This window comes from Notolepis coatsorum, assembly GCF_963971535.1.
Source record: "Notolepis coatsorum genome assembly, chromosome: 4".
Classification (NCBI taxonomy): domain Eukaryota; kingdom Metazoa; phylum Chordata; class Actinopteri; order Aulopiformes; family Paralepididae; genus Notolepis; species Notolepis coatsorum.
The window spans coordinates 3,187,266-3,213,820 of NC_140168.1; the positions used below are offsets into that span (position 1 = coordinate 3,187,266).

The window sequence follows — 26,555 nt, forward strand, 5'->3', positions numbered from 1 at the left end:
CTGCAGATTTCTCTGCTAACTTTCTCGGTCTGTACTTGGTGCACACTAGGGACGAGCACGAGGGATGTTTTCCCAGATTGAGTCCTCGCAGTAATTACTTGCGTAGCGCTCGAGTATGTGTGCTCCCTTGTTTAGGGAAATCTGTTTTTAGAACGCATCTTAAACCCTTTCACTGCCGCAACACAAATGGTTAACCCTTTCACTACCACACTACAGAAGGTTAACCCTTTACTATCACACTACAGACGGTTAGCCAAAAAAACATGTTAACACGTTTCTGGGTCGTTTTTTTGTATTCATTATTAATTCCAGGGAGCCTGTTGTTACCATAGGGGAATGAGTGTGAGGTGGCCAAAGTGCAATACCGGCCGTATCCAGCTAGACGGCGGTATCGAGCACCCTTTGAAACCTTGTATCTTGGCCTGTGCGTCGATCTAATGTGTCCGGGTCGTTTTAAATTTTTTTCTCAAGCTGAGCGGTTACAACGTTCGGATTGAGAGGAATCAAATGCTCCCGACACATGATGTGTGGTGGATTATGTTGGCGACACGATGGACATCAATACTTGGAATCGCGATCAGATAATTGGAATATTCTTTTGGGGGTACATCCTAGTCAAGGTAAGGGCTATATGATATCAATCTTGCGTTGATCCAAGCATGTCTTCACCTCGATCCGAACGTGTGTGTAAATAATAGCGGGTCCAGGCAAGAAACGGCAACGGTTATAGTATAATACACGCACAAGACGATTCCTCAGCATTTCATGAATTACCCCAGACCGATCTAAAAACACACTTATATTCACCACGGTATAACGCGCAAATGTATGCATGGAACATTTTTCTCTTTTTTGCATCTTGACCGGAAAAAAGTCACTGTCAAGTGACCATAGTATTGTATCCATAGCTATAATAAAGAATATAGTTATAGCTCTACAAACAAGGTGACGCACTCCTATCTTTTAAAGTGTGGCAGTGAACAGATGGGACCCGAAAAAGGCGTGGCACCCAATGTGTTAATGGGTATTGTCAAGACAAAACAGTCGGTTACCATTTGTAATAATTACATGACCTCCACTCTGTCTGCAGCAGGTCTCTCCTCTCAATAGTCTATGAATGGTTGGCACAATTTGGATGCGCTAAGCTAACACTTTTCGCGGCAACGTTAAGTGTACCGTCCATGCTCGCACACCTCGCTAGTAACCAAATAAGAATAGAAAGAAAACGGAAATTGAACCCTCAAAAATGACTTGAATTCAGTTGAAACATGTCCAGGTTCTCTTGTGTCGCAGCAAACAATCCTCCGTCGGTTGCCTCGATTCGGTCGTTAAGTCGTGACGTATCGACCGTCCAATAAACAGTTTCGGGGGGGGAGGGGGGCAAGCTTCCTGCGTCAGCCGAGGCTCTGGTGTTTCCAACGCGCCTCAGTGTCCCTTGTTGTTTCAATAGATCCGAGAACAGAAAGTGTTTGGGGTATGTGCTCCCTAGCGCCTCCCGCTGGCTGAAGCGGAGCGTTTGGCCCCCCGGACATGAATATATACGTCAGACTTAACGACCGAATTGGAGCCGGTCTAGAGCTAAAGCTAGGTCCATTTCGCTGCAAATGCCTCGTTCCACTGTTTTAGAACGCATTCATGCTGCCACCTCAAAAAGATTACATTGCATTCTGTCTGAACATACTGCAAGACACTTTATGCATACATACATACAGGTCCTGGGCCTGTATACGTAAGGATCCAGGAAATAGGAGTACCGACTTGGGATCTGTCATCAGGTCACATGATCAGATCTTAAACGGTCCGGCCCCCCTCAGTGCCCAGTTGAACTCCTCCGTGTCCACAGCTGGAGCACTGAGGTGGTCAAACCAGTCGTTTGTGGATGTTCCAAAAATCTAGGGTCTAAATCTAAAGGTGTCTAAATTTAAGTCTTTGTTAAAGACTCACCTCTCTTCTCACTGGCTTTTCATTACGGTCGAGCAGTACATCCGTGTTTCTATTTGACTGTGCATTTGATATTATATTTTTATTGTTATACGCATAGAGCACTGTTGGTGGCAGTACTATTTCCGTTTGTGTAAATCGTACACATCACATGTTGCGTTTGTATTAGTACGTACAGTACTTTGGTACTTTGTATCGTGCAGCACTTTGGTCAACCTTTTAATAGTTTTAAATTGTTGCTATATAAATAAATCGGACCTTGAAATCTGACCTTTTTATTTATTTATTTATATAGCACAATTAAAAACAACTAGACCTTCACCAGGTAAAGAGATCTAAAAACTAAATCAGTGCTCCTTGTCCCGAGACGCCTCACGCCTACAGGTCGGGCCCGGTCTGGTGTGTAAGATCTACAGAGCGGGTGGCGCCCTCACCTGGCTGGCGGCGGTGGTGCTGGCGGGGGACTCGGCCCCCAAGGGCCCCAGGAAGCGCGACGGCCTCTCCACGGGCGAGTTCCGCCGCCGGTAGAACAGGACGTAGGCGTAGCGCGTCACCACCTGGGTCTCCTCCACCGTGGTCACCGTGCTGTCGTCAAACAGACGCCAACCTGGAGAGAGAGAGAGGGAGGAAGAGAGAGAGAGAGAGGGGGGGAGGGAGAGAGGGGGGGGGGGGAGGAGAGGAAGAGAGAGAGAGAGAGAGAGAGGGGGGGGGAGAGAGAGAGAGAGAGAGAGAGCGAGAGAGAGAGAGAGAGAGAGAGAGAGGAGAGAGAGAGAGAGAGAGACGGAGAGAGACAGAGACAGAGACAGAGACAGAGAGAGAGAGAGAGAGAGAGAGAGCGAGAGAGAGAGAGAGAGAGCGAGAGAGAGAGAGAGAGAGAGAGACGGAGAGAGAGAGAGAGAGACGGAGAGAGACGGAGAGAGACGGAGAGAGAGAAAGGGAGAGAGACAGAGAGCTCAGAGGACCAGTCCAGACCAGCAGCAGTATATGTTTGACTGGAGAGGAGCTCAGAGGACCAGTCAGTTAGTTAAATAAATAAAAAAAGTTACATTAAGACTTTTTAAGACCACTTAGAGCAAAGTTTTATACCAATTTCACGACTACACTAGCAAAAAAAAGAAGAAAAAAGACACTGAACTGGCGGCTGCACTTAAACTCGCTCCATACGCGCTCTCGCCAGACACACCGAGCTAGCCCTGCAAAAAACAATGACTTGAGTAAAAAAAAAAATTAAACAGAACCGATTGCATTATTTTACTCTGTCTGTTCCATTTTACTCTTTTATTACAGGTTTTGAACAGTCAAAACAGGAAGAGGGACCGTCAGGTTACTCTATTAAATGTGACTAACTATTGGGATGTTGGATCCTAATGTGAAGAACTATGTGATTTAATGTTCTATTTTGATGCTCGTTTTATACTTATTTTACGTCTGCACTGTTCCTTACTTCCCCGACTGTTCCCCTACTGGACTCTGTGTTCGTTACCCCCCGTGGTTTTATGTTCTGCATATTCCTACTGTTGCTTATTCCCTGCGGCTCTTTGTTTCTCTGTTCTCTTTGTTTTGCTTATTGTCAGCGCCTTTGAAAAGCGTTATATGAATAAAATGTATTATTATTATTATTTTATTACTTTATGCATTGCTCTTGATCTGCCAATTTTGTGCTCATTTGTCTTTTCTGTTGCTACCGTGAAGCACTTTGAGCTGCAATCCTTGTACAAAAAGGGGCTCTACAAATAAAGTGCATCACGGTTCTATACGAGGAGCTGGGGGGGGGGGGGGGGGGGTGGGGGACTCACCGACATCACTGCGCTGGCTGTTCTTGTCGCTGGGCAGGCGGGCGTAGGCCGTGTAGTGGCCCCCGATCATGCCGCCGTAGTGGTTGATGACGGCGTACAGGTCGTAGACGGGCGGCTGCTGCAGCTCGTCCTTCTGGCCGATGCAGAACTTACTCAGGTCCAGGTTCCTGGGAGACGAGAGACGGTTCCCGTGTTACTAGAACTAGTGTTGCAGTCGAGTCACTAAAATCTAGTGTCTCGAGGGGAGTCTCGAGTCCCCAGTGTTCGAGTCCCCCGTTACCCTATAGTCCGAGTCATCGAGGCTTCTATCCCCAGGCCATCAGGATGCTCAATGACAATAACACTATGCAACAACCATCAAACACACACATCCACACGCACACACTCACTTTAAACAAACAACACACTGCAGCACCCACTTTAACCACTTTAGAACACCTAAACACACTTTATATTTATTGGTAAAGAATTTGCACTACAACCCATACCTCATTACACCTTACTGTAAATTGTACCTAAATTGTACCTCATCCCATTTCTGCTTTGCACTGTATAGTATATTGTATATTAGTATATTGTATAGTATATTGTATTGTAACTCAGTTACTTCTACTCTGCATTGAACATTGTACATGTGTACATATTGAACACTTGTGTCTACGTTCGTGACTTCTATTTTATACGTGCTATACTTATTTTATACTTATCTATTTTTGTCTAGCACAGTCTCTGGAGCCTAACAGAAAGAAGCATTTTGTATAGGGATGTCCGATATTATCGGCCGACCGATATTATCGGCCGATATCGGCAGTAAAATGTGATATCGGAAAATATCGGTATCGGTTTAAAAAAAAAGAAAAACAATAACAATATTTGTTATATATATATCCAGTGAAATTATTAGTTACCTGAAATTATTCAGTTTTTTGGGGGGGGGAAACCCTGCATATATCGGTATCGGTTGATATCGGTTGATATTGGTATCGGAAATTAAGAGTTGGACAATATCGGAATATCGGTATCGGTAAAAAAGCCAATATCGAGCATCCCTAATTTTGTATAAAAGTATTCTGTACTTCTGTATGACAACTAATAAAAAAAAACTTGAACTCGAGTCCACTCCGCTCTGGCAGTCGAAGAGCTGACATACCAATAACAAAAGGTCTACGTTAAACATAAATGACACAGCGGTCACCATTTCAAAAAGGGAGTTTATTTACTTTGTGACACAATAGCCAAACAAATACACTAGCCAAATGATTAGGGCCTATTACAATATTTTTATTATTATAAATAACTGTATTAATAAATTAACAAGTCCGAGTCCTCGTCTGCACCTTCCGAGTCTGAATGCAGTCAATGCTCGAGTCCAAGTCATCAGTGCTCAAGTCCAAGTCGAGTCACGAGTCCCGAACATGGTTCCAAGAGACTAGAGGACTACAACACCGGTTAGAACCGTGTGAACCAGTTTCTTTTCTACAGGTCGTCTCATTGGGAACGTTTATTTCCTCGGGGGGCCGCATGGGGAATTAAATTGAGGTCTGCCGGTAGGGAAGGGTGGTAGATCAGCCAATTAAAATTCATTCATTCGTTCGTTCAACCTTTATTTGAACTCGGAAGAGGTTTCCCTCATTTACAGTGACGTCGACTTTACAACTAAAGAGTAATAGCTGTGAATCGTCACCGGCCCCACGATTCAATTTACGATTCAGCTGTCCACGATTCGATTCTACGATGCATCTCAATAATATGTTACATCCTCAATTTTATAATCTATATTACTGAACATGGCTACTTTTGCATCAATTACCGTACTTTTCGCACTATAAGCCGCACCTGACTATAAGCCGCAGCAGCTAAATTGAATGATGTGTACATATATAAGCCGCACTGGACTATAAGCCGCAGGTGTTTTAATGTTTAATTACCATATGTAATTACCATTGGGACACAATGCTGTCAGACAAATAACAAGAATTAACTCATTTACAAGTTGTATTAAGTTTAGCAAATAAGGGAACAGATAAATAACATTTCAATGCAGTCAAAAAAGCAATATTTTGATTTTAACATTTTCGGGTTTGGTCACGTCGAGTCACATATAAGCCGCACCGTTATATAAGCCGCAGGGTCGAAAAATGGGGGGAAAAGGCGCGGCTTATAGTCCGAAAAGTACGGTAATACAAGCGGTGAGATAAATGAACTCTTTTATTTAGAAAGTTCTTAAATCAGAATGTCATAATAAATGTCTTTATCATCGTTGCACGATACACCGATAGTAGAAAAGCATCTCCATACCCAGCTGTTAAAAACGGTTCAATACTTTTATTAGTATCGATACTTTTAGAACAATAGCCTGATGCTGTATTTTCTATGAGTTGAGTGAATGCGTGACCGGAGCACTAGCTTTGCACCGTCGGCGTGTCAACAGTGTCAGTGTCAGCTGAACACACGCCAAGGCATGGGGGAATAGTCACAGATATCGCTGAATGTCTTATTTCCTAATACAACGTTTCTGATGGACTTTTGGATTAAACCAGGTTGTATGCCGTGATTAGTGATGCACCCATGTGAAAATTGTGGCCGATACCGATAACCGATATTAATATTGCTGTTCTGGCCGATACCGATATTTACCGATGTCAATATCTCTGTATAGAAAACACTTTTTTATGATAATCAAATAAAGAGCTATTTTCCAAAACGCATAATTTTTTTACTTTTGTAACTTATTTTCAGAAATGACTGATATTTTGAAACTATTTAAGGCCAAAACATGTAATAAAAAAAAAATAAAAAAAAAATATATATATCTTTTAATATCGGCCCTATCTTGATATCGGACCGATACCTATGTGTAAAAAAAACGGCCATATCGGCCGATATTATATCGCCGGACGATATATCGTGCATCACTAGCCGTGATGAACGGTCTTTCCCAGCGGAGTGCTGGACGTTAGATAGCAGGAGCCGTCTGCCAACAGTGTTGTTTCAACAAATTGATTCACAAAATGGATTACCATCCAAACGTTATTGAAGACTCCTGTGACTACCAGGGGTGTAAAAAGTACCCAGAAATTATACTTACTGTAAGTGAAAGTATGGGTACCGTCTCAAAATTGTACTCTTGTAAAAGTATCTGGCTAAAAACACACTTGAGTAAAAGTTAAAAAGTTTCTACTTTTAAATGTACCGGTACTTAAGTACTAAAAAGTAATGTTCCGTTTCGTCCTCTTCATCACTCGTACCATCGTTTGTGGCCGTCTTCTGTAGCTCGTCACGTCTGGACTGTCTATTTTTCTGACAGCAGGTGTTTAATCAAAGACCCCGCTTTCTAGTCTTTTTCTTTTGCCTAAGTACAAACAGTGTCTCAAGCGAACGCCGGTGGTCTCGCGAGAGGTTAAGCGTTGGACCGTGACGTCAGTAGAGTCACTCCAAGCAGTGCTGGGAAGCACAGAATGGAGTGTACTCCGTGATAACACAGCCAATATTAACGAATACACCGAAACGGTGATTGACTATGTCTGTACTCAGGTAGAAGTAATAATCCCCACCACCAAAATTAATATCTACCCAAACCAAAAGCCCTGGGTAGACAAATCCGTCCGTGAGGCTCTGAAAGTGCGCACATCAGCATACAACACCGGGCTGGTGACAGGCAACATGGAAGAACACAAGATGGCAAGATACAACGTCAGGAGAGCAGTAATAGAGGCAAAACGGCGTTACAGGGATAAAGTTGAACTTCAGTTTGAACAGGCTGACTCTAGAGGCATGTGGCAGGGCCTCAGAACAATGACAGACTACAAAGGAACCCCCCTCAAACTGAACAGTGACATCTCCTTAGCAAATGATCTCAACTCCTTCTATGCGAGGTTTGAGGCTGTGAATAACAACACCAGCCTACAAACCACGGCAATGGGGGGGGGGGGGTCTGCTGATGGAGACTCAGTGTTCAGGGTAACAGAGCATGAGGTGAGACGGATCTTTAAAAAAGTGGATATCAGGAAGGCAGCAGGACCGGACGGCATCCCCGGCCGCGTCCTAAAAGTCTGTGCCGACCAACTGGCCCCGGTATTCACTGACATCTTCAACCTGTCCTTGGAACAGGCCGTCATCCCCACCTGTCTGAAGAAGTCCACCATCATCCCTGTACCCAAAAAATCTACGCCCGCTTGCCTCAACGACTACCGCCCTGTAGCCCTCACCTCCATAGCCATGAAGTGCTTTGAGAAGCTAGTGAAGGGCTACATCTGTTCCTCCCTCCCCATCAACCTGGACCCTCTGCAATTTGCATATCGCCCCAACAGGTCCACGGAGGACGCCATAGCCCATGTGCTGCACACAGCAGCATCACATCTGGACAAGAGGAAGGGGAACTATGTGAGAATGCTGTTCATCGACTACAGCTCAGCATTCAATACCATAGTCCCCTCCAAACTCATAGCCAAGCTCAGGGACCTGGGCTTGAACTATGACCTGTGCCAGTGGGTCCTGGACTTCCTGACGGGCAGACCCCAGGTGGTAAGAGCCGGCAACTGCACCTCCTCATCCATCACGCTCAACATAGGGGCCCCCCAGGGCTGTGTTCTGAGCCCCCTCCTCTACTCCCTGTACACACATGACTGCGTAGCACAGCGGAACAACAACACCATCATCAAATTTGCTGATGACACAGTAGTGGTGGGCCTGATCTCTGCCAACGACGAAAGGGCCTACCTGGAAGAGGTAGAGAACCTGTCACAGTGGTGTCAGGAGAACTGCCTCTCCCTGAACGTCAGCAAAACAAAAGAGATGATTGTGGACTTCAGGAGGTCGGGGGTCAAGGACTACAGCCCCCTCAGCATCGACGGGGCACCAGTTGAGAGAGTGAACAGTTTCAAGTACCTCGGAGCCCACATATCCGAGGACTTGACATGGACCACACACATTGACAGTGTTGTGAAGAAGGCACGACAACGCCTCTACTTCCTCAGGCGCCTAAGGAAGTTCCAAGTCAGTCAGAAGATCCTTAGGAACTTCTACTCATGTACAATAGAGAGCATCCTGACCGGCAACATCACCTCCTGGTTTGGGAATAGCACTGCACAAGACCGTAGCAGACTACAAAGAGTGACACGTTCAGCCGAACGCACAATTAGAGGGGGGCTTCCCACCCTCCAGAACATTTACAACAAGCGGTGCAAGGGGAAGGCTAAGAGAATTATTAAGGACTCGAGCCACCCGAACAACTGCCTCTTTGAACTGCTGCCGTCAGGCAAGCGATACCGGAGTCTTATGGCGAGCACAGAAAGACTCAGAAGGAGCTTCTATCCCCAGGCCATCAGGCTGCTAAACGAACAATAATCGCTAAACGAACAATAATCACTATGCAACAACCATCAAATGCACACAGCACACACACCCACACGCACACACACACTCACTCAAACAAACAACACACTGCAGCACCCACTCTCCACACTTTAGATCACACAAACACACTTACACTTTATATTTATTGATAAAGGATTTGCACTACAACTCGTACACCTACTGTGAATTGTACCTAAACTGCACCTCGTCCATTTATGCCTTGCACTATATAGTATTGTATATTAGTACACTGCACAGTATTGTATATTGTATGGTAACTACGTCTACGAACATTGTACATATGTCTAAACTGAACACTGTGACCTCTTTTTTTTTCTTCTAATTTTTACTATGTTTTTATTTCATACTATCTTGTCATGCACAGTCTCTGGAGCGCAACAGTAAGAAGCATTTTGTACAAAAGTATTCTGTACTTCTGTATGACAACTATTAAAGAAACTTGAAACTTGAGGACCAATCAGCATGGGTATGGGGCGGTTAATTTTCCATTGATGGGGATTTGATTGGCTGTTTTTAAATAAAGCGCGGCCGCAGGATTAATAACGTTAACGTTAGTTCGGCCAGAGAAACAAATATACTAATTAAAATAGTTGGACCTGCGAGATTTGTACTTTGTACTTTGTAGGTCTGCATTTGAAACGTAAGGAGTAAAAAGGTCTGGGGGCTGCGTACCTGACGGGGAAGGTCTGGGGGCTGCGTACCTGACGGGGAAGGTCTGGGGGCTGCGTACCTGACGGGGAAGGTCTGGGGGCTGCGTACCTGACGGGGAAGGTCTGGGGGCTGCGTACCTGACGGGGAAGTATGGGGGCTGCGTACCTGACGGGGAAGGTCTGGGGGCTGCGTACCTGACGGGGAAGGTCTGGGGGCTGCGTACCTGACAGGGAAGGTCTGGGGGCTGCGTACCTGACAGGGAAGGTATGGGGGCTGCGTACCTGACGGGGAAGGTCTGGGGGCTGCGTACCTGACGGGGAAGGTCTGGGGGCTGCGTACCTGACGGGGAAGGTGTGGGGGCTGCGTACCTGACGGGGAAGGTCTGGGGGCTGCGTACCTGACAGGGAAGGTCTGGGGGCTGCGTACCTGACAGGGAAGGTCTGGGGGCTGCGTACCTGACAGGGAAGGTCTGGGGGCTGCGTACCTGACAGGGAAGGTGTGGGGGCTGCGTACCTGACAGGGAAGGTGTGGGGGCTGCGTACCTGACAGGGAAGGTCTGGGGGCTGCGTACCTGACAGGGAAGGTGTGGGGGCTGCGTACCTGACGGGGAAGGTGTTAACATGTAATCTCTTTGCCTGTATACTACTGGCTATACGGTAATCTAGGTTGCCCTCTGGAGGCTGTGAAACGCATGCGCAGTTAGTCTGTGTCGACCACGAGCATGAGGTCCACTGTTCGTTAATGGCTCTGTATTGGTGTTTGCAAGTTGATCAAATAAACCAAGTTAACAGAAGATAAACGTCGTGTTTATTTATAGTAGACTAACATCGGTAGCAGAGGATGGTTAGCAGAAGATGGCTACTGCTAACTACAAAGTTCCACCGAAGTTCGACGAGTCTCGACCATACGAGTGTTGGAAAAATGAGATCGCCATTTGGAAGCTGGTTACTGAACTTGATAAGAATAAACAAGCCCTCGCCGTTGTCCTGGGGCTGGAAGGAAGGGCAAGGGACATCGCTATGGAAATACCAGCTTTGGACTTGAACACCAACAATGGTATGGACACGCTGCTAGCAAAACTAGATGGCATATTTCTCAAAGAAGAGAGAGACCGCGCATACGATGCATACTCTTTTTTTGACTGTATCAAAAAGGAGAGCTCCATGTCCATGGCGGACTATGTGATTGACTTTGAACAACGTTACAATCGAATGAAAAGGTACGACATGACTCTCCCTGACGCTGTGTTAGCTTTTAAACTTTTAGACACGGCTTGTCTAGACGAGAAAAATAGACAAATGGCGTTGACTGCGTGTACAGATTTAACGTTTGCGGCAATGAAGTCCGCGCTGAAGAGGATCTTTGGGGGGAGAGTGCACGGCGGCACATCAAACGGAATACACGTTAACGATGAAGCGTTATTCACGGAGCAACGCTCACAAGGAAGATTCAGACGTACAACGACGCAGCAGTTTGGACAAATTGGACAACAAAGGCAAACGTCACAGGGTACCAACCCACTGGATAGGTTCGGTAAGAGATCAAAATGTGCTATATGTCAGAGCACGTTCCATTGGGCTAAAGACTGTCCTCACAAGAGTAGTGAGCAAGTGAAGCTAACTGACGATCGAACAAGGGTAGAGGAATGTGACATCACACTGCTTACTGCCGCACTGTCTGAGACAGAGGTATTCCTAACTGAGTCCTTAGGGACTGCTATCATTGACACTGCATGTACCCGCACAGTGTGTGGAGAAAAATGGTTGGACAGCTTCGTCGCTGATCTCAGTCAAAGTCAAGTGAACCAGATGGTAAAAAGTGAAACTCCAAGCTCCAGACCATTCCGGTTTGGAGATGGAAATATAGTGCATTCTTCCAGAACACTGAAACTGCATGCCAAAATAGGACTGACAAAATGTCGAGTGGAAACTGAAGTAGTCAAAGCTGATATCCCACTACTTTTGAGTAAGACATCACTGAAAAGGGCAGGAACCATCTTGGACATGGAGAATGATAGCGCTGTGATGTTTAAACAGAATATCCCTCTTGAACTCACCAGTTCAGGACACTACTGTATAGATATCAGAGACAAGAACACAGGAATGAACCAAATTGAGATTAAGGATGAGGTCCTTACAGTCACAGAAAACAGCCAGGATGAAGATGAGGTACTTACAGTCACAGAAAATATGACCTCAAATGAGAAACACAAAGTTCTACTGAAACTACACAAACAGTTTGGTCACGCCTCTGCAGAAAGACTACAGCGACTCCTCCGTAGTTCGGGAAATAAAGACAAAGATTGTGACACTATTTTACAACAAATAGTACAGGAATGTGACATATGCCAGAGGTACAGCAAGACCAAGCCGAAGCCTGCTGTGGGTTTGCCTCTGGCTTCAGAGTACAATGAAACGGTGGCAGTGGACCTGCACGAGTTGGAACCAAGTTTATGGCATCTCCACGTCATTGACCAGTTTACACGTTTCAGCGCTGGAAGCATTGTGAAAACAAAGAACTCCTCTGTGATAGTGAACTCTCTTCTTCATACATGGATCAGCGTTCATGGCCCGCCACGGAGACTTTACAGTGACAATGGAGGAGAATTCAACAATGCGGAGTTCCGTGACATGGCAGAGAACTTTAACATTGAGACAAAAACCACGGCAGGATACAGCCCCTGGAGCAATGGGCTACTGGAGAGACATAATCAGACCCTCACCGACATCATCCTGAAGGTCAGACGGGAAAATGGATGTGACTGGCAAACAGCCCTGGACTGGGCTCTCATGGCTAAGAACAGTATGCTCAATGTGCACGGCTACAGTCCTCATCAACTGGTGTTTGGCCAGAACCCCAATTTACCTTCTGTACTGGTTGATAAACCACCTGCGCTAGAAGGTACCACGATGAGTGCTAGAGTAGGAGAACACATTTCAGCTTTGCATGCCTCTAGAAAAGCATTTACTGAAGCAGAGTGCTCAGAAAGGATAAGACGAGCACTACGTAAGCAGCTCAGACCCACAGATGAGAAATATGAGATGGGTGACAAGGTGTATTACAAACGAGCTGAATGCACTGAGTGGAAAGGACCAGGGATAGTTATTGGTCAGGATGGGGCTGTTGTTTTTGTGAGGCATGGTGGTTGCCTAGTGAGAGTGCATCACTCTAGGCTTTCTAAGGTGAACACAAAGGTTCGTGAAGAGCACATGGTACAAACTGATGCTGACACAGAAGGAGGAAGTGAGCAAGGTATAAACAATGCAACTGGTAGTTTAGACAGTGAGCAAAATACAGAGAATGAACATGAACAACAAGAAGCCAGTACAAGTGAAGCGATCGATCCACCAAACACTTTGAGTGGTGTAACTCTAACTGAAATGGAGCATAGGCCTAATGCCCATAATAATCCTGCCCCTTCTGCAGGTGTGAGTTTAAAAACAGGACAGACGGTAACATATATGAACAGAGGTGACAACACTCTACTTAAGGCAAGAGTCTTAGGGAGATCTGGCAAGGCTACGGGGAAATATAAAACCTGGTATAACATGCAACATCTAGACAATGATGGTAGTGATGGGCAAAAGGAAGCAGTTGATATCTCACAGGTTGATAATCTCAACATTCAAACAGAAGACAGAGAAGCTGATGTACTTGTAACCAAAGACATTTCATTTGATGCAGCTAAACAGGAAGAAATAAAGAGCTGGCACAATAATAATGGAGGAAGTTGAAGATGCAGGGCAGAAATGCATTTCCACCAGATGGGTTTGTAGTCTTAAAGACACTCCCAAGGGTATCGTGCCTAAAGCTCGACTGGTTGCCAGAGGTTTTGAAGAGCGGAATATTCAAGAGTTACCGAAAGATTCCCCCACATGTGCCACAGATTCACTTAGACTTATGTTATCAGTGATATGTCAAAACCAGTGGGAAGTCCACTCTATGGACATCAAATCTGCATTCTTGCAGGGTATTGAGCTATCCAGGGATATTTATATCCGCCCCCCTCTAGAGGCAGGATGTCAACATGTTGTATGGAAACTAAAGAAATGTGTATATGGTCTTGCAGATGCATCACTATATTGGTACAACAACGTGAAGGAGATCATGCTGAGTACTGGTGGTAGAGTCTCACAGGTGGATCCGGCAGTCTTTTACTGGTTGGATGAGCAATGTAAGGTCACTGGGGTGCTTGCATGTCATGTAGATGATTTTCTTTGGGCAGGCTCATCTAACTTTTCATCCAATGTGATTCCCCAACTGCAATCTGCATTTAAGGTTGGGCGTGAGGAGCATGAAAAGTTCTCCTATGTAGGAATGGATTTTGTAACTGTTAAAGGTGAAGTTCAGGTACATCAACAAAGTTACATTGAGAACCTGGAGCCTATTCCCATACAAGCAAGTCGGGCCACACAGAGAAATGAACCCCTCAACGAAATTGAGAGAGAGCAGCTACGATCAAAAATAGGACAGATCCTATGGGTTGCTAAACAGACGAGACCTGATGTAATGTTTGATTCATGTTGTTTGGCTTCTAATATAAAAGGGTCAACAGTACAGTCTGTTCATGATGCCAATAAAATAATCCGTAAGCTAAAGTCTGAAAAGGTGACACTCAGATTTCAACATCTGGGAAACAGTGATGCTCTGAACTTGATAGTTTTCAGTGATGCTTCATTTGGAAACCTCCCAGACGGAGGTACACAGGGAGGTACTTTTATAACACTTATGGGAGAAAGAGGGAAGTTTTCCCCCCTCTGTTGGCATTCAAAGAAAATCAGACGTGTGGTTCGCAGTACCCTTGCAGGCGAAACTCTTGCCATGTCAGATGGGGTAGACAATGCAATTTTTCTAGCCACACTATTTTCTGAGCTCACTACTGGAAATGCTGGACTGAATACACTCCCTGTAATCTGTGTAACCGATAATCACTCTCTGTTCGATGCGCTCAAGTCCACGAAACAAGTCACAGAAAAGAGACTCAGGTTGGAAATCAGTAGCATTAAGGAGCTCATTCAGAACAAGCGCATCAAGCAGGTGCGTTGGTCAGACACAAAATCTCAGCTCGCTGACTGTCTCACAAAAAAGGGAGCTTCGGCTCTTGTGCTCTTAAAAGCACTCGGTGAAGGACAATGGGATCTGGGTTAAAGTGTTTGTTTGAAATGGAACATTGAAAACATTTTTGTTTTGTTTATTTCTTTAAAAAGATAGAATGAGATTGTTAACATGTAATCTCTTTGCCTGTATACTACTGGCTATACGGTAATCTAGGTTGCCCTCTGAAGGCTGTGAAACGCATGCGCAGTTAGTCTGTGTCGACCACGAGCATGAGGTCCACTGTTCGTTAATGGCTCTGTATTGGTGTTTGCAAGTTGATCAAATAAACCAAGTTAACAGAAGATAAACGTAGTGTTTATTTATAGTAGACTAACAGAAGGTCTGGGGGCTGCGTACCTGACAGGGAAGGTCTGGGGGCTGCGTACCTGACAGGGAAGGTGTGGGGGCTGCGTACCTGACAGGGAAGGTGTGGGGGCTGCGTACCTGACGGGGAAGGTATGGGGGCTGCGTACCTGACGGGGAAGGTATGGGGGCTGCGTACCTGACGGGGAAGGTCTGGGGGCTGCGTACCTGACGGGGAAGTCCACCATGTCGTTTATCTTGTCCCTCCAGATGAAGCTCCTGAAGGAGAAGCGCTTGAGCTGGATGATCAGCACGTTGGGCAGACGCCACAGCAGCAGCTGCTTGGACGCCTCGCGGTGTTGCTGGCACTTTGGACAGTACCTGGGGACGGAGACAGACGAGAGACGGTGTTTTGAGCTCATCATAGATCTGGCCTCTTTATTTTGCTCTCAAAGATTGATGCATTTAACTTTAAAATGTACCAAACAGAAAAAAAAATTTCCGGGGGGGCCATGCCCTAGAGCAGGGGGTCTCAAACTCAATTCACTCAACGCCACTCTGGTCTGTAGTAACAGAGGCGGCTGGGCTCGAGGAACGGCTCATTGGACCAAAGTGACCGTGACAAAGTGACTTTGGACGGTGTGTCAAAGACAATAGACACACAGAGGCTTAAGTTTATACAGTGTTTTAGGGCTGACCCTTGACCCCGGTGTGTGTGTGTGTTAGGGCTGTCCCCGACTAAGGATTTGGATGGTCGACTATGATAGGCCAAAAGTTGCCGTTAGTCGACTAATACAAATTTAAAAAAAAAGTAAAAAAAAATATAATATATATATTTTTTGTCATTCCATTTGGGCTGTGGGGGGTGCTTAATAATGGCTTAATAATGGCTTAGATTTATATAGCGCTCTTCATGACACCCAGAGCGCTTCACAGAGTCCATTATTCGTTCATACACAGTCATACCGGTGGTGGTAAGCTACAATTGCAGTCAGAGCTGCCCTGAGGCAGACTCACGGAAGCGTGGCGAATAATCATAGTCTACGGCCCCTCCGACCACCACCAACATTCATTCACATGCATACACATTCATACGAGGCAAGTAGGTTAAGTGTCTTGCCCAAGGACACAACGGCGATGGGATGGACATGGGCTTGAGCGGGATTCGAACCACCAACCCTTCGATCATTGGACGACCCGCTCTACCCCTGAGCCAAAGCCGCTCACGAGTCGACTGAAGGCTTCTTGTCCTCTGTGCAAAAGCATGCAATTGGTCCATTGATGGATACATCTTGATATTTGTCTATTCTAGTGTGTTCATTAGATGGGTGAAATCCTCTTTCAGTGCCTCTGTGCCTGTTTTCGTAGGCAGTTAGCCTCTGGTATGCGTGCCATTAGCGTTAGCCACGCTTCTAGGCCTCTTTTCTTTTGGAAAGAATGATAAAAAAATTAAAAATAATAATTATAAAATAACTTTATTTTTATTTTTTTTTATTCGACTAAGAGGTTGGCAGTCGACTACGGCTCCTTTCGACCGACTAGTCGACTACTCGGGGTCAGCCCTAGTGTGTGTGTGTGTCCTCCCTACCAGGCCTCCTCCGGCGCCAGCACCTCGGGCCTGGTGAACAGGTTGAGGCACTGCTCCAGGGTGAAGTGTCCGGCGCGGGACGTCTCGCTCAGGGAGCCGGGGTCCTCGTCGTACTCCAGCTCCTTGGAGCGCACCAGCACGTACTCCTTCAGGCGCTCGTTGTTCTTCCACACCAGCTCCAGCACCGCGTCCTCCGGGAGCTCCAGGGGCGCGTCGTCTGTGGGGAGGAGGAGGAGGAGGAGAGAGGAGGGAGGAGGAGGAGGAGGAGGAGGGAGGGGGAGGAGGAGGAGGAGGAGGGAGGAGGGAGGAGAGAGGAGAGAGGAGAGAGGAGAGAGGGAGGAGGAGGAGGAGGAGGAGGGGAGGAGGGAGGAGGAGGACGTCATGACACACACCCGCACTGCACTAGAGATACATTGGAATATATTTTTTTTAAAGATTCTTTTTTTGGCATTTTTATTGCTTTATTATTGGACAGACAGAGAGGAAGGATGGGAGGAGATATGGGGAGGAGACATTCAGGGTGCGGGAGTCGAACCCGGGACGTCCGGCGCGTTGCACTGAAGTGCGTTACGTGGTGCGTCAACCCCACACCATGTCGCCTGTTTATGTGCGTCGCTAAGTTTGTCGTACTACTTGTGTACTTTATAGGGGCACGGCATCGTTCGCAAATTGCTTGCAATTTGTCAAGTTGTCCGTCTTTCTTGAAAAATCCGAAGTATTGCCAAACATTTTATTTGTATGTCGTGTACTTTTCGGTGCGCTGTGCGTCTCTTTCTCCTCGACTTCCCTGTTTGTTGATAACCGTGACGCGGCTCTCGCCTTCCGTAGTAGCGAAGCAAAGATAGTCTCTGCCGTGTGCAGTGCACTGCCGACAGAAGTGGACGAGAGGGAATTATATGAATGAATCGGTTTTGACCGCTGCAAAGGCGCTATACAACAGACGCATCGCGAGTTCAACCTGAATTGTAGCCGATGCGCACTTTTTCCACCGATGCACTCGCATCTTGAACGTTTATGCCGGTGCACCGATGCGAATCGGTGAATCTTAACATCACTAGTGTGTGTGTGTGTCTCTTTCCATTGGTTTCATTTGGTTAACATTATTGGGCGAACAAGAAAACGAAAGAAAAAACTGTAAAATTGTAATGACCCTGCAGCTGTTCCAATGTAAATGTGCCTCCTCCTCCGTGCACTTTCGCCCGCTCTGAAGTCGGACTCGGTGTGTGCCCGGCCACGCGCGCTTTGCTCGCACGGAACCCGCGAGTGCCTGCCTGCATGCGCGCAACTGGTGTGTTTGCGCTGTGAGGCGTATTCTTCGTATGGCTGCACGTACCGCACGGTGACGGGACGAATACGCGTACCGTTTACACCCCTGCCCACCACTATTCAGCACCGAGGTGAATCTGTACCTTTCTCCTCCAGCCTCTGCTCCTTGTTGCTGGAGTCCAGCAGTGAGATGTAGAACTGACTGGCGTGACCCGAGGCCGACTCACTGGGCTGCTGGTACCCCGTCACCGCAGCTGAGGGGGGGGAGAGGAGAGGGTGGGACGTAGAGACGGACAGGGATGTAGAGAAGAGGATGGAAAATTAGAGCAAAAACGTTAATTAAAAAGGGATAATGACACTCTGCATGTCTCCAAGGGTAAGATAACCATAAGCGCAAATTCATAAGAGAGGTGCAACCTTTTTTGCGATATAGGCCACTTCCCTTTTAGCCAATTGGCATTTTTTTTTGTGACCAACCAACCTATAGAGCTGCTGGTCGCAGCAAAAAATATGTAATAATAATAAATGTAATATTATTATTAATAATAATAATAAAATTATAATAATAATAAGAGTTTTTTATCTTTACCTTCTGGCCGTACCGCCTTCTCACAGGACGTCTCCTTCTCTGCCTGGGGGTCCTGGGAGCAGCTGGGTTCCGAGAACCCCGAGTCCGTGGTGCGGGTGGTGGAGGACGTCTGGGAGGAGGAGGAGGAGGAGGGGGGGGCGCCCGGGGGGGCAGACTCCGGCAGACTCTCCGGGCCGACGACGGCGTCCCCTGTGGTGGTGCAGCCGCCCAGGGCCTCGTCCCCCGGGCCCCCCGAGGAGGGGGGGAGGTCCGCCCGGCACTGGGACGACGTCTCGGGGGACGTCCTGCCCGACTGGAAGGGAGGCTGGAACACGTCGACTGAGAACCTACAGGGGGCAGAAGAGATGGCGAGAGCTCATTCAATGTTATATCCAATAATTAGGGCTGTGCCGAATAGTTCGAAGCTTCGTTCATAATGTTGACATTCGAATTCTAAATCAACATTCAAATATTTAATAAAAAAAAGATAAAGAACAATGAGCCTCGTCCAAAAATGCTCCCAATCCACAAAGCCCAGCGCCAAGTGCACCAAGCAGTTAACGCTACGCACCGAGCGTCTTCACAGACAAGGTGGTGACTAAGTGGAGCATGGTGCGGTTTGCTGTTGGTGTCAAACTAGGAAGCGCAGGGTTTTTGGAAGTGAGTGTGAATGAGAGAGTGCAAGCATGTGTGTGAGCGAGCAAGTGAGAGAGTGTGTGCGCGAGCATGAAAGAGTGTGTGAGAGAGCGTGTGTGTGTGTGTGTGCAAGCGAGCATGAGAGCGAGTGTGAGAGTGTGTGAGAGAGAGCGTGTGTGTGTGTGCGAGCATGAGAGCGAGTGTGTGAGAGAGAGCGTGTGTGTGTGTGTGTGTGCAAGCGAGCATGAGAGCGAGTGTGAGAGTGTGTGAGAGAGAGCGTGTGTGTGTGTGCGAGCATGAGAGCGAGTGTGTGAGAGAGCGTGTGTGTGTGCAAGCGAGCATGAGAGCGAGTGTGAGAGTGTGTGAGAGAGAGAGAGCGTGTGTGTGTGTGTGTGTGTGTGAGCATGAGAGCGAGTGTGTGAGAGAGAGAGCGTGTGTGTGTGTGCGAGCATGAGAGCGAGTGTGTGAGAGAGAGCGTGTGTGTGTGTGTGTGTGCGAGCATGAGAGCGAGTGTGTGAGAGAGAGCGCGCGTGTGTGTGTGTGTGTGCGAGCATGAGAGCGAGTGTGTGAGAGAGAGAGCGTGTGTGTGTGTGTGCGTGCATGAGAGCGAGTGTGTGAGAGAGAGCGTGTGTGTGTGCGAGCATGAGAGCGAGTGTGTGAGAGAGAGAGCGTGTGTGTGTGTGTGCGAGCATGAGAGCGAGTGTGTGAGAGAGAGAGCGTGTGTGTGTGTGTGCGAGCATGAGAGCGAGTGTGTGAGAGAGAGCGTGTGTGTGTGTGTGTGCGAGCATGAGAGCGAGTGTGTGAGAGAGAGCGCGTGTGTGTGTGTGTGCGAGCATGAGAGCGAGTGTGTGAGAGAAAGCGCGTGTGTGTGTGTGCGAGCATGAGAGCGAGTGTGAGAGAGAGAGCGTGTGTGTGTGTGCGAGCATGAGAGCGAGTGTGTGAGAGAGAGCGTGTGTGTGTGTGTGTGTGTGCGAGCATGAGAGCGAGTGTGTGAGAGAGAGAGAGAGAGAGCATGTGTGTGTGTGTGCGAGCATGAGAGCGAGTGTGTGAGAGAGAGAGAGCGTGTGTGTGTGTGTGCGAGCGAGCATGAGAGCGAGTGTGTGAGAGTGTGTGTGCGAGCGAGCGAGCATGAGAGCGAGTGTGTGAGAGAGAGCGTGTGTGTGTGTGTGTGCGAGCATGAGAGCGAGTGTGTGAGAGAGAGCGTGTGTGTGTGCGAGCATGAGAGTGAGTGTGTGAGAGAGAGCGCGCGTGTGTGTGTGTGCGAGCATGAGAGCGAGTGTGAGAGAGAGAGCGTGTGTGTGTGTGTGTGTGCGAGCATGAGAGCGAGTGTGTGAGAGAGAGCGTGTGTGTGTGTGCGAGCATGAGAGCGAGTGTGTGAGAGAGAGAGAGAGAGAGCATGTGTGTGTGCGAGCATGAGAGCGAGTGTGTGAGAGAGAGAGCGTGTGTGTGTGTGTGCGAGCGAGCGAGCATGAGAGCGAGTGTGTGAGAGTGTGTGTGCGAGCGAGCGAGCATGAGAGCGAGTGTGTGAGAGAGAGCGTGTGTGTGCGAGAGCGTGAGAGAGCGTGTGTGTGTGTGCGAGCGAGCGAGCATGAGAGAGCGAGTGTGTGAGAGAGAGCGTGTGTGTGCGAGAGCGTGAGAGAGCGTCTGTGTGTGTGTGCGAGCGAGCATGAGAGAGCGAGTGTGTGAGAGAGAGCGTGTGTGTGCGAGAGAGCGTGTGTGTGCGAGCGAGCATGAGAGAGCGAGTGTGTGAGAGAGAGAGCGTGTGTGTGCGAGAGCGTGAGAGAGCGTGTGTATGTGTGTGCGAGCGAGCATGAGAGAGCGAGTGTGTGAGAGAGAGTGTGTGTGCGAGAGCGTGTGTGTGTGTGTGCGAGCGAGCATGAGAGAGAGTGTGTGAGAGAGAGCGTGTGTGAGAAAGAGAGAGCGTGTGTGAGAGAGAGAGCGTGTGTAAGAGCGTGAGAGAGAGAGCGTGTGTCCGGTACTCTCAGCGCCTGCTTGCACTGTAGGGGAGCTAACGTTTACGTCCGCCTGCTATAACGATTAGCCAACGTTAGCCTAATAACGTTAAATGGGTTACAAATATGTGGAACCAGGGCGGCTGAGTGGCACAGTGGGCAAGGCAATCGCCACTAACGCAGGAGATGCTGGTATCGAGCCCAGCTCTCGGCGTTGCTACCGGCTTGGCCGGCCGTCATGGAGAACCCCTACCACCCCCTCTACGACGAGCTAGTCAAGATGAGAAGCTCGTTCAGCCACAGACTCATTCCCCCCCCGACACTCAACTAACCGCCTCGGACAGTCCTTCATACCAGCGGCCATCAGGCTCCACAACAGTGGGCAGCGACTAGCAGCCTCCAGGCTCCACAACAGGGGGCAGCGACAGCGACTGCTACCAGACATTGACCTGGGACTTATAGGAACCCAAGGGGGACAACCTACACTACCCTGGTACTTTGATTAATGTATACTCAGTAGATAGTAAATTATAACACTACCTCATGCATACTGCACCTTATGTGACACTGTGAATAATGTGAATATTCCTCAGCTAGTCGGATAGTAAATTATATTGACCATATTGATCAAATTGTTTACACTGCCTGTGTTGTCTTTTACTACCTGTATACTGTGTTGTTTTACTACCTGTACCCCTCCCCCCCTCCCCCCCCATGCTGCTATGATGCCTGAATTTCCCCAAGGGGATCAATAAAGGAATATCTTATCTTATCTTAATACAATTGGCAAGTGTTAAGGTGCTCCCATAGTCCAGCAGACTGTACACAGAGCAGACTCCGCGGATGTCCGCGCGGCTCTTTGAGCTTTCATAGTCGAGCAGATCTCAGCGGACGTCCGCGGTCTATTTCCTACATTTCTCGCACCACTTTTACTACATTTCCCACAATTCTGTCTGTCTGTTCAGATCAGAGTGAACATTATCAGCGGGAGAGAGAGAGACAGAGAGACAGAGAGAGAGAGCGCGCTTCACGGGCTCATCTCTCTCCTCGCGCCACCAATCGCTCGCGCGGCGTCACATTAAATGCAGTTCGATGTCAACCAAAACGCCGAGCAGCGTTTTGTGTGACACCAAGTCAGCGGCGCGGATGTCCGCGCCTCAGAAAATAGGAGCGTCGCACCTGTGGGTCTGCTGTCCGCTGAGATCAAAGCTCAAGAGTCCGCGCGGACATCCGCGGAGTCTGCTCTGTGTACAGTCTGCTGGACTATGGGAGCGCCTTTAGAGGGTGGGAAAGCCGGTGGGTGGGGATTGGACATTGTGGACAGCGACTCCTACAGGTCGGTTGTCCTGCAAGGTGCAGGGTTTCCGTTGTCCGGTAATTACCGGTTTTTGACCGGCAAAATCTGTTGAAGTCCCGACATATTTAAATCTCTCCGGTCATAATGTCAGGTGAAAATAATTCCCTCTAAGGACACTTTGAATTGTATTAAAATAGTTACATTTGTTTCATTGTTGCTTCACCAAGCAGGTCTAATAATGACAACGATGTGTGTTCTATTATGATATGTGTGTAGTGTTCTGATAACGACTATTGGTGAAGCGATGTCGAGATTCATTTGGTTTGGCAGCGGGAGCTAGATTTGCGAGAAGCATGCAACTGCAGAGCCGCAGAGCAGACAGTTGTGCGCGCACAGTGCAATACTCCAATTCAGCCATTGGCAATTCAGCTGTTGGGTGGGTGGCGCTGCTGAGCGGTCCCCAGACCGGACTGAGAGCGCCGCTGGCTCTGCGGCTCTGCAGTTGCATACTATTGGTAATGTTCTTCGTTGGGACTGGGAGGCGGAGATATAATAGTCATCACGCAACGTTTATATTTCACGATAATGTTGCCGTCTCTCTCTGCCAAATTTCTCAGTTATTCGCTTGATATAATTAATACAAATGTCCAATATAACGGAATTCGTTAGTTCATAAAAATGTGATTATAACACACTGCTGTTTATTAATGTCGGGCCGACTGCCCACAGACACCTATTTGATTTAAAGTCAGCAGCAGCACGGAGTCTCTGGACTTATTTTATTTGGAATATAATGACTGTATATGCAAAAGTAGCCTAGTTTTAAGTTAAAATATTATAAATCTACATGCCTTGAGGATGTCATTCTTTATATAGCCTGCCTATCAATTGTTTTTAAGCTCAATAAACTCTGACCGGAATTGATCCCATTTGACCGGCAGATTGAAATCTTGCAGGACACGGAGACCGGCACCAATATTTTCTAACGGAAACCCTGGTTGGGTGCCGCCGGTACGGCGGAAACAGGAAGTATCGGGGGCAGCAGCGTGAGCCTCCCACGCGTTACTCCTCGCCACTGAGAGTTCGAGCTGCTGCGGTTAAAATGATGCGACAGGCTGCCTCCTCGTGTACCGGGGGCAGGGACACGTGATGCAAGGCTTCTGTCCTCACTACAGCCGACCAGTGGGAGGCATAGTCTAGCAACATTCGAGACAGGGGAGGGGAGAATTGGATATGTGGACCCATATGGAAGGAGTAAGCCGGCCACTAAAAATAAAACCCAGCGCGGCTTTCTCCGACGAAGATGGTACTGAATAGAATCCATCAAGATTAAGTAGTGGAGATGGAGGGAGAGAGAGAGAGAGAGATACCCAGCCCTGGGTTCCAGACGGCTGGTGGTGGTGGTGGTGTACCTGGAGTAGCCCTCCAGCAGCTGGGTGAGGCGGGGGTAGGAGAGGCGTGACACCGGCACGCTGACCAGGAAGGGCAGGCCCACGTTCTCCGTGTTGGGCCGACACAGACCCTTGTGATGGGGCCAGTGGTTCCGCTGACACGCTCTGAGGGGGGGGGGAGAGAGAGGGGACAGGAAGCAACATGTTTGTTTTATTTCTTTCATGTTTTATATAAGAGGTGGGCATAGATTAATTTTTTAAATCTAGATTAATCTATCTGCAATCCTGGATTTAATCTAGATTAATCTAGATTAAAATGGCTAAAAAAAAAAAAGAAAAAAAAAAAAAACCTGCCGAAGGCATTCAAAATATGTGTGTTCTACCCAAATAATGACCATAAGTAAGTCCTTACTTTTTCTTTCCTCCTTATGTTTCTCAGGCCAGGTGGCCCATTACACCATGAGCCCATCTCCCGTTTCCAAAATGCATTACAGACTGTTTGAAAAAGCTGTTTTGCTATGATAATTGGTAATGAAATATCAAAATAATGTTCAATAAGATGTACTTGTGTTTAATAAGTTGTTTTATTCAGAAGTTAACACAAATAAATAATATTACCAGTACAGTACAGTATCTAGCACACTCTCAGGAGCAAAACAGAAAGAATCATTTCAAACATGAACTATGTGACATGGCTTGAATCAACTGCTCCAGTGGAGTTGCTCAGTGGCCAATGGTGTCAACTGTGGTTGTACTGGGCAGCTCCCAGGTATGAATGGAACTGTGTGAATGTGAAGCAGGGCGTTCCTGAAAAAGAGCATCTGTGCTCAGCGAACCTACCCTGGGTAAATAAAGGTAAAAAAAAAAATATGTATAAAAAAAAAAAAAAAAAAAAAAAAAATTTAGATTAATGCGTTAATTATATTATCGCGCGATACTAGTATAGCGTTAACGCCAGGGTTTCCGTTAGAAAAAATTGTTGCCGGTCTCCGTGACCTGCAAGATTTCAATCTACCGGACAAATGAGATTAATTCCGGTCATAGTTTATTGAGCTTTAAAACAATTGATATAGGCTATATAAAGAATGTCATCCTCAAGGCATGTAGATTTATAATATTATTACTTAAAACGAGGCTACTTTTGCGTATAGTCATTAATATATTCAAAATAAAATAAGTCCCTCGATACTCCATGCTGCTGCTGACTTGAAATAAAATAGACCGCGTATGTGGGCAGTCGGTCCGACACTAAACAGCAGTCTGTTATAATCACATTTTTATGAGCTAACGAATTCCGTTATATTGGACATTTGTATTAATTATATCAAGCGAAGAACTGAGAAATTTTGCAGAGAGAGGCGGCAACATTATCGTGGGTTTGCGTGCTGTATATCTCCACCTCCCAACGACTTGGTGCTGGTCATAATGTCCGGTGAAAACAACTCCCTCCAAGCACAACTTGACCACCCGAACCGTACCAAAACAGGCCAAAATTAAATAGCCCATGCGACGAACGATTCATTACATTCGTTTCATCGTTGCTCCACCAAGCAGCCGGTCCAACAATGAAAGCTGTTATCAGCGCGAGCCGGCCGCAGTTAGTTTGCAAGAAGCATCCAGCTGCAGACCCGCAGAGCAGCTTTCCAGGTCTGGGGACCGCACTGTGCCAGCAAAGCTGGTGGGTTCTGTGGGTCTGCAGCTGCATGCCTTCCGCAAATCCAGCAGCAAGCTCTCGCTGAGCGAAGCAACGACAACAAACTCAATGATTGTTTCGTTCATCGCATAGGCCACCCAACTCCAGCCCATCCAAATACAATTCAAATAATCAAACTGTGCCCAGAGGGAACTATTTTCACCGGACACTATGACCGGAGAGATTAAATATGTCGGACTTCAACAGATTTTGCCAGTCAAATACCGGTAATTACCGGCTAACGGAAACGCTGGTTAACGCAGCACGTTAACGCCGTTAACGGCCCAGCTCTAATATATATATATATATTTGTTTTGTAAGGATTTTAATTAGTACACTCATTTGAGTAGTGGAAAAGGGGTAGGATTAAATAAGTGTATACTTCTTCCTACTCCTTTTCGAACATGTAAATTGAGTTATGTTTTGCTTTTGTTTACCGTACTACTTATATATTTTTTCCATTTAATTTCTTTTTCAATTATTTGTTTTGATTTTATATCATTTGTATTCTATTACATGTTCGAAATAAATAATTCAAATCAAATCAAAAATCAAAGAGGAGGGACTTATAAAGAGCTACAATGGCAAAAGGGTTAGTTTTTTTTCCCACCTTCTTATTATCATTTCAAGCTTCAAGTTTTGTTTTATTTGTCACATGATATAAGGTACATGTACATTATAAGGTGAATGTTAACCCTTTTCACTGCCACACGACAGAAGGTTAACCCTTTCTTTACTATCGCACAACCGACGGCGATGCTCCATCATTAGCATCATTAGCTCCGCATCCTGATTATTACTCGTTGTCGTCGATTATTACCATCTATCATTTTGTCTCGGGTGAAGAGAGAAATGTCCACGTGAGTGACAAAAAGACAAAAACAGGGTTCCTGATCCCTTCAATAAACCTTATTATGCTTAACGTGATTTGAGATCAACTCCTTCGGGGATCAAGGAAAACGGCAAATACTTCAGACGACTATTCAGGGAATAAAAGTAG

The 26,555-nt window shown here is 46.9% G+C and overlaps 1 protein-coding gene across 1 annotated transcript in view; it reads right to left on the reverse strand.

Moving 5' to 3' along the window:
• usp19 (ubiquitin specific peptidase 19) overlaps positions 1 to 26,555 on the reverse strand; it is a 99,887-nt gene that overhangs the window by 10,187 nt on the left and 63,145 nt on the right. The window contains exons 19-25 of the mRNA XM_084313311.1: positions 23,884 to 24,027; positions 18,608 to 18,933; positions 18,162 to 18,272; positions 16,753 to 16,969; positions 15,393 to 15,545; positions 3,738 to 3,904; positions 2,376 to 2,548 (exon numbers count right to left, since the gene is read on the reverse strand). Of these exons, the coding sequence (XP_084169437.1) occupies positions 2,376 to 2,548; positions 3,738 to 3,904; positions 15,393 to 15,545; positions 16,753 to 16,969; positions 18,162 to 18,272; positions 18,608 to 18,933; positions 23,884 to 24,027 (1,291 nt within the window). The remainder of the gene's footprint in view (positions 1 to 2,375; positions 2,549 to 3,737; positions 3,905 to 15,392; positions 15,546 to 16,752; positions 16,970 to 18,161; positions 18,273 to 18,607; positions 18,934 to 23,883; positions 24,028 to 26,555) is intronic.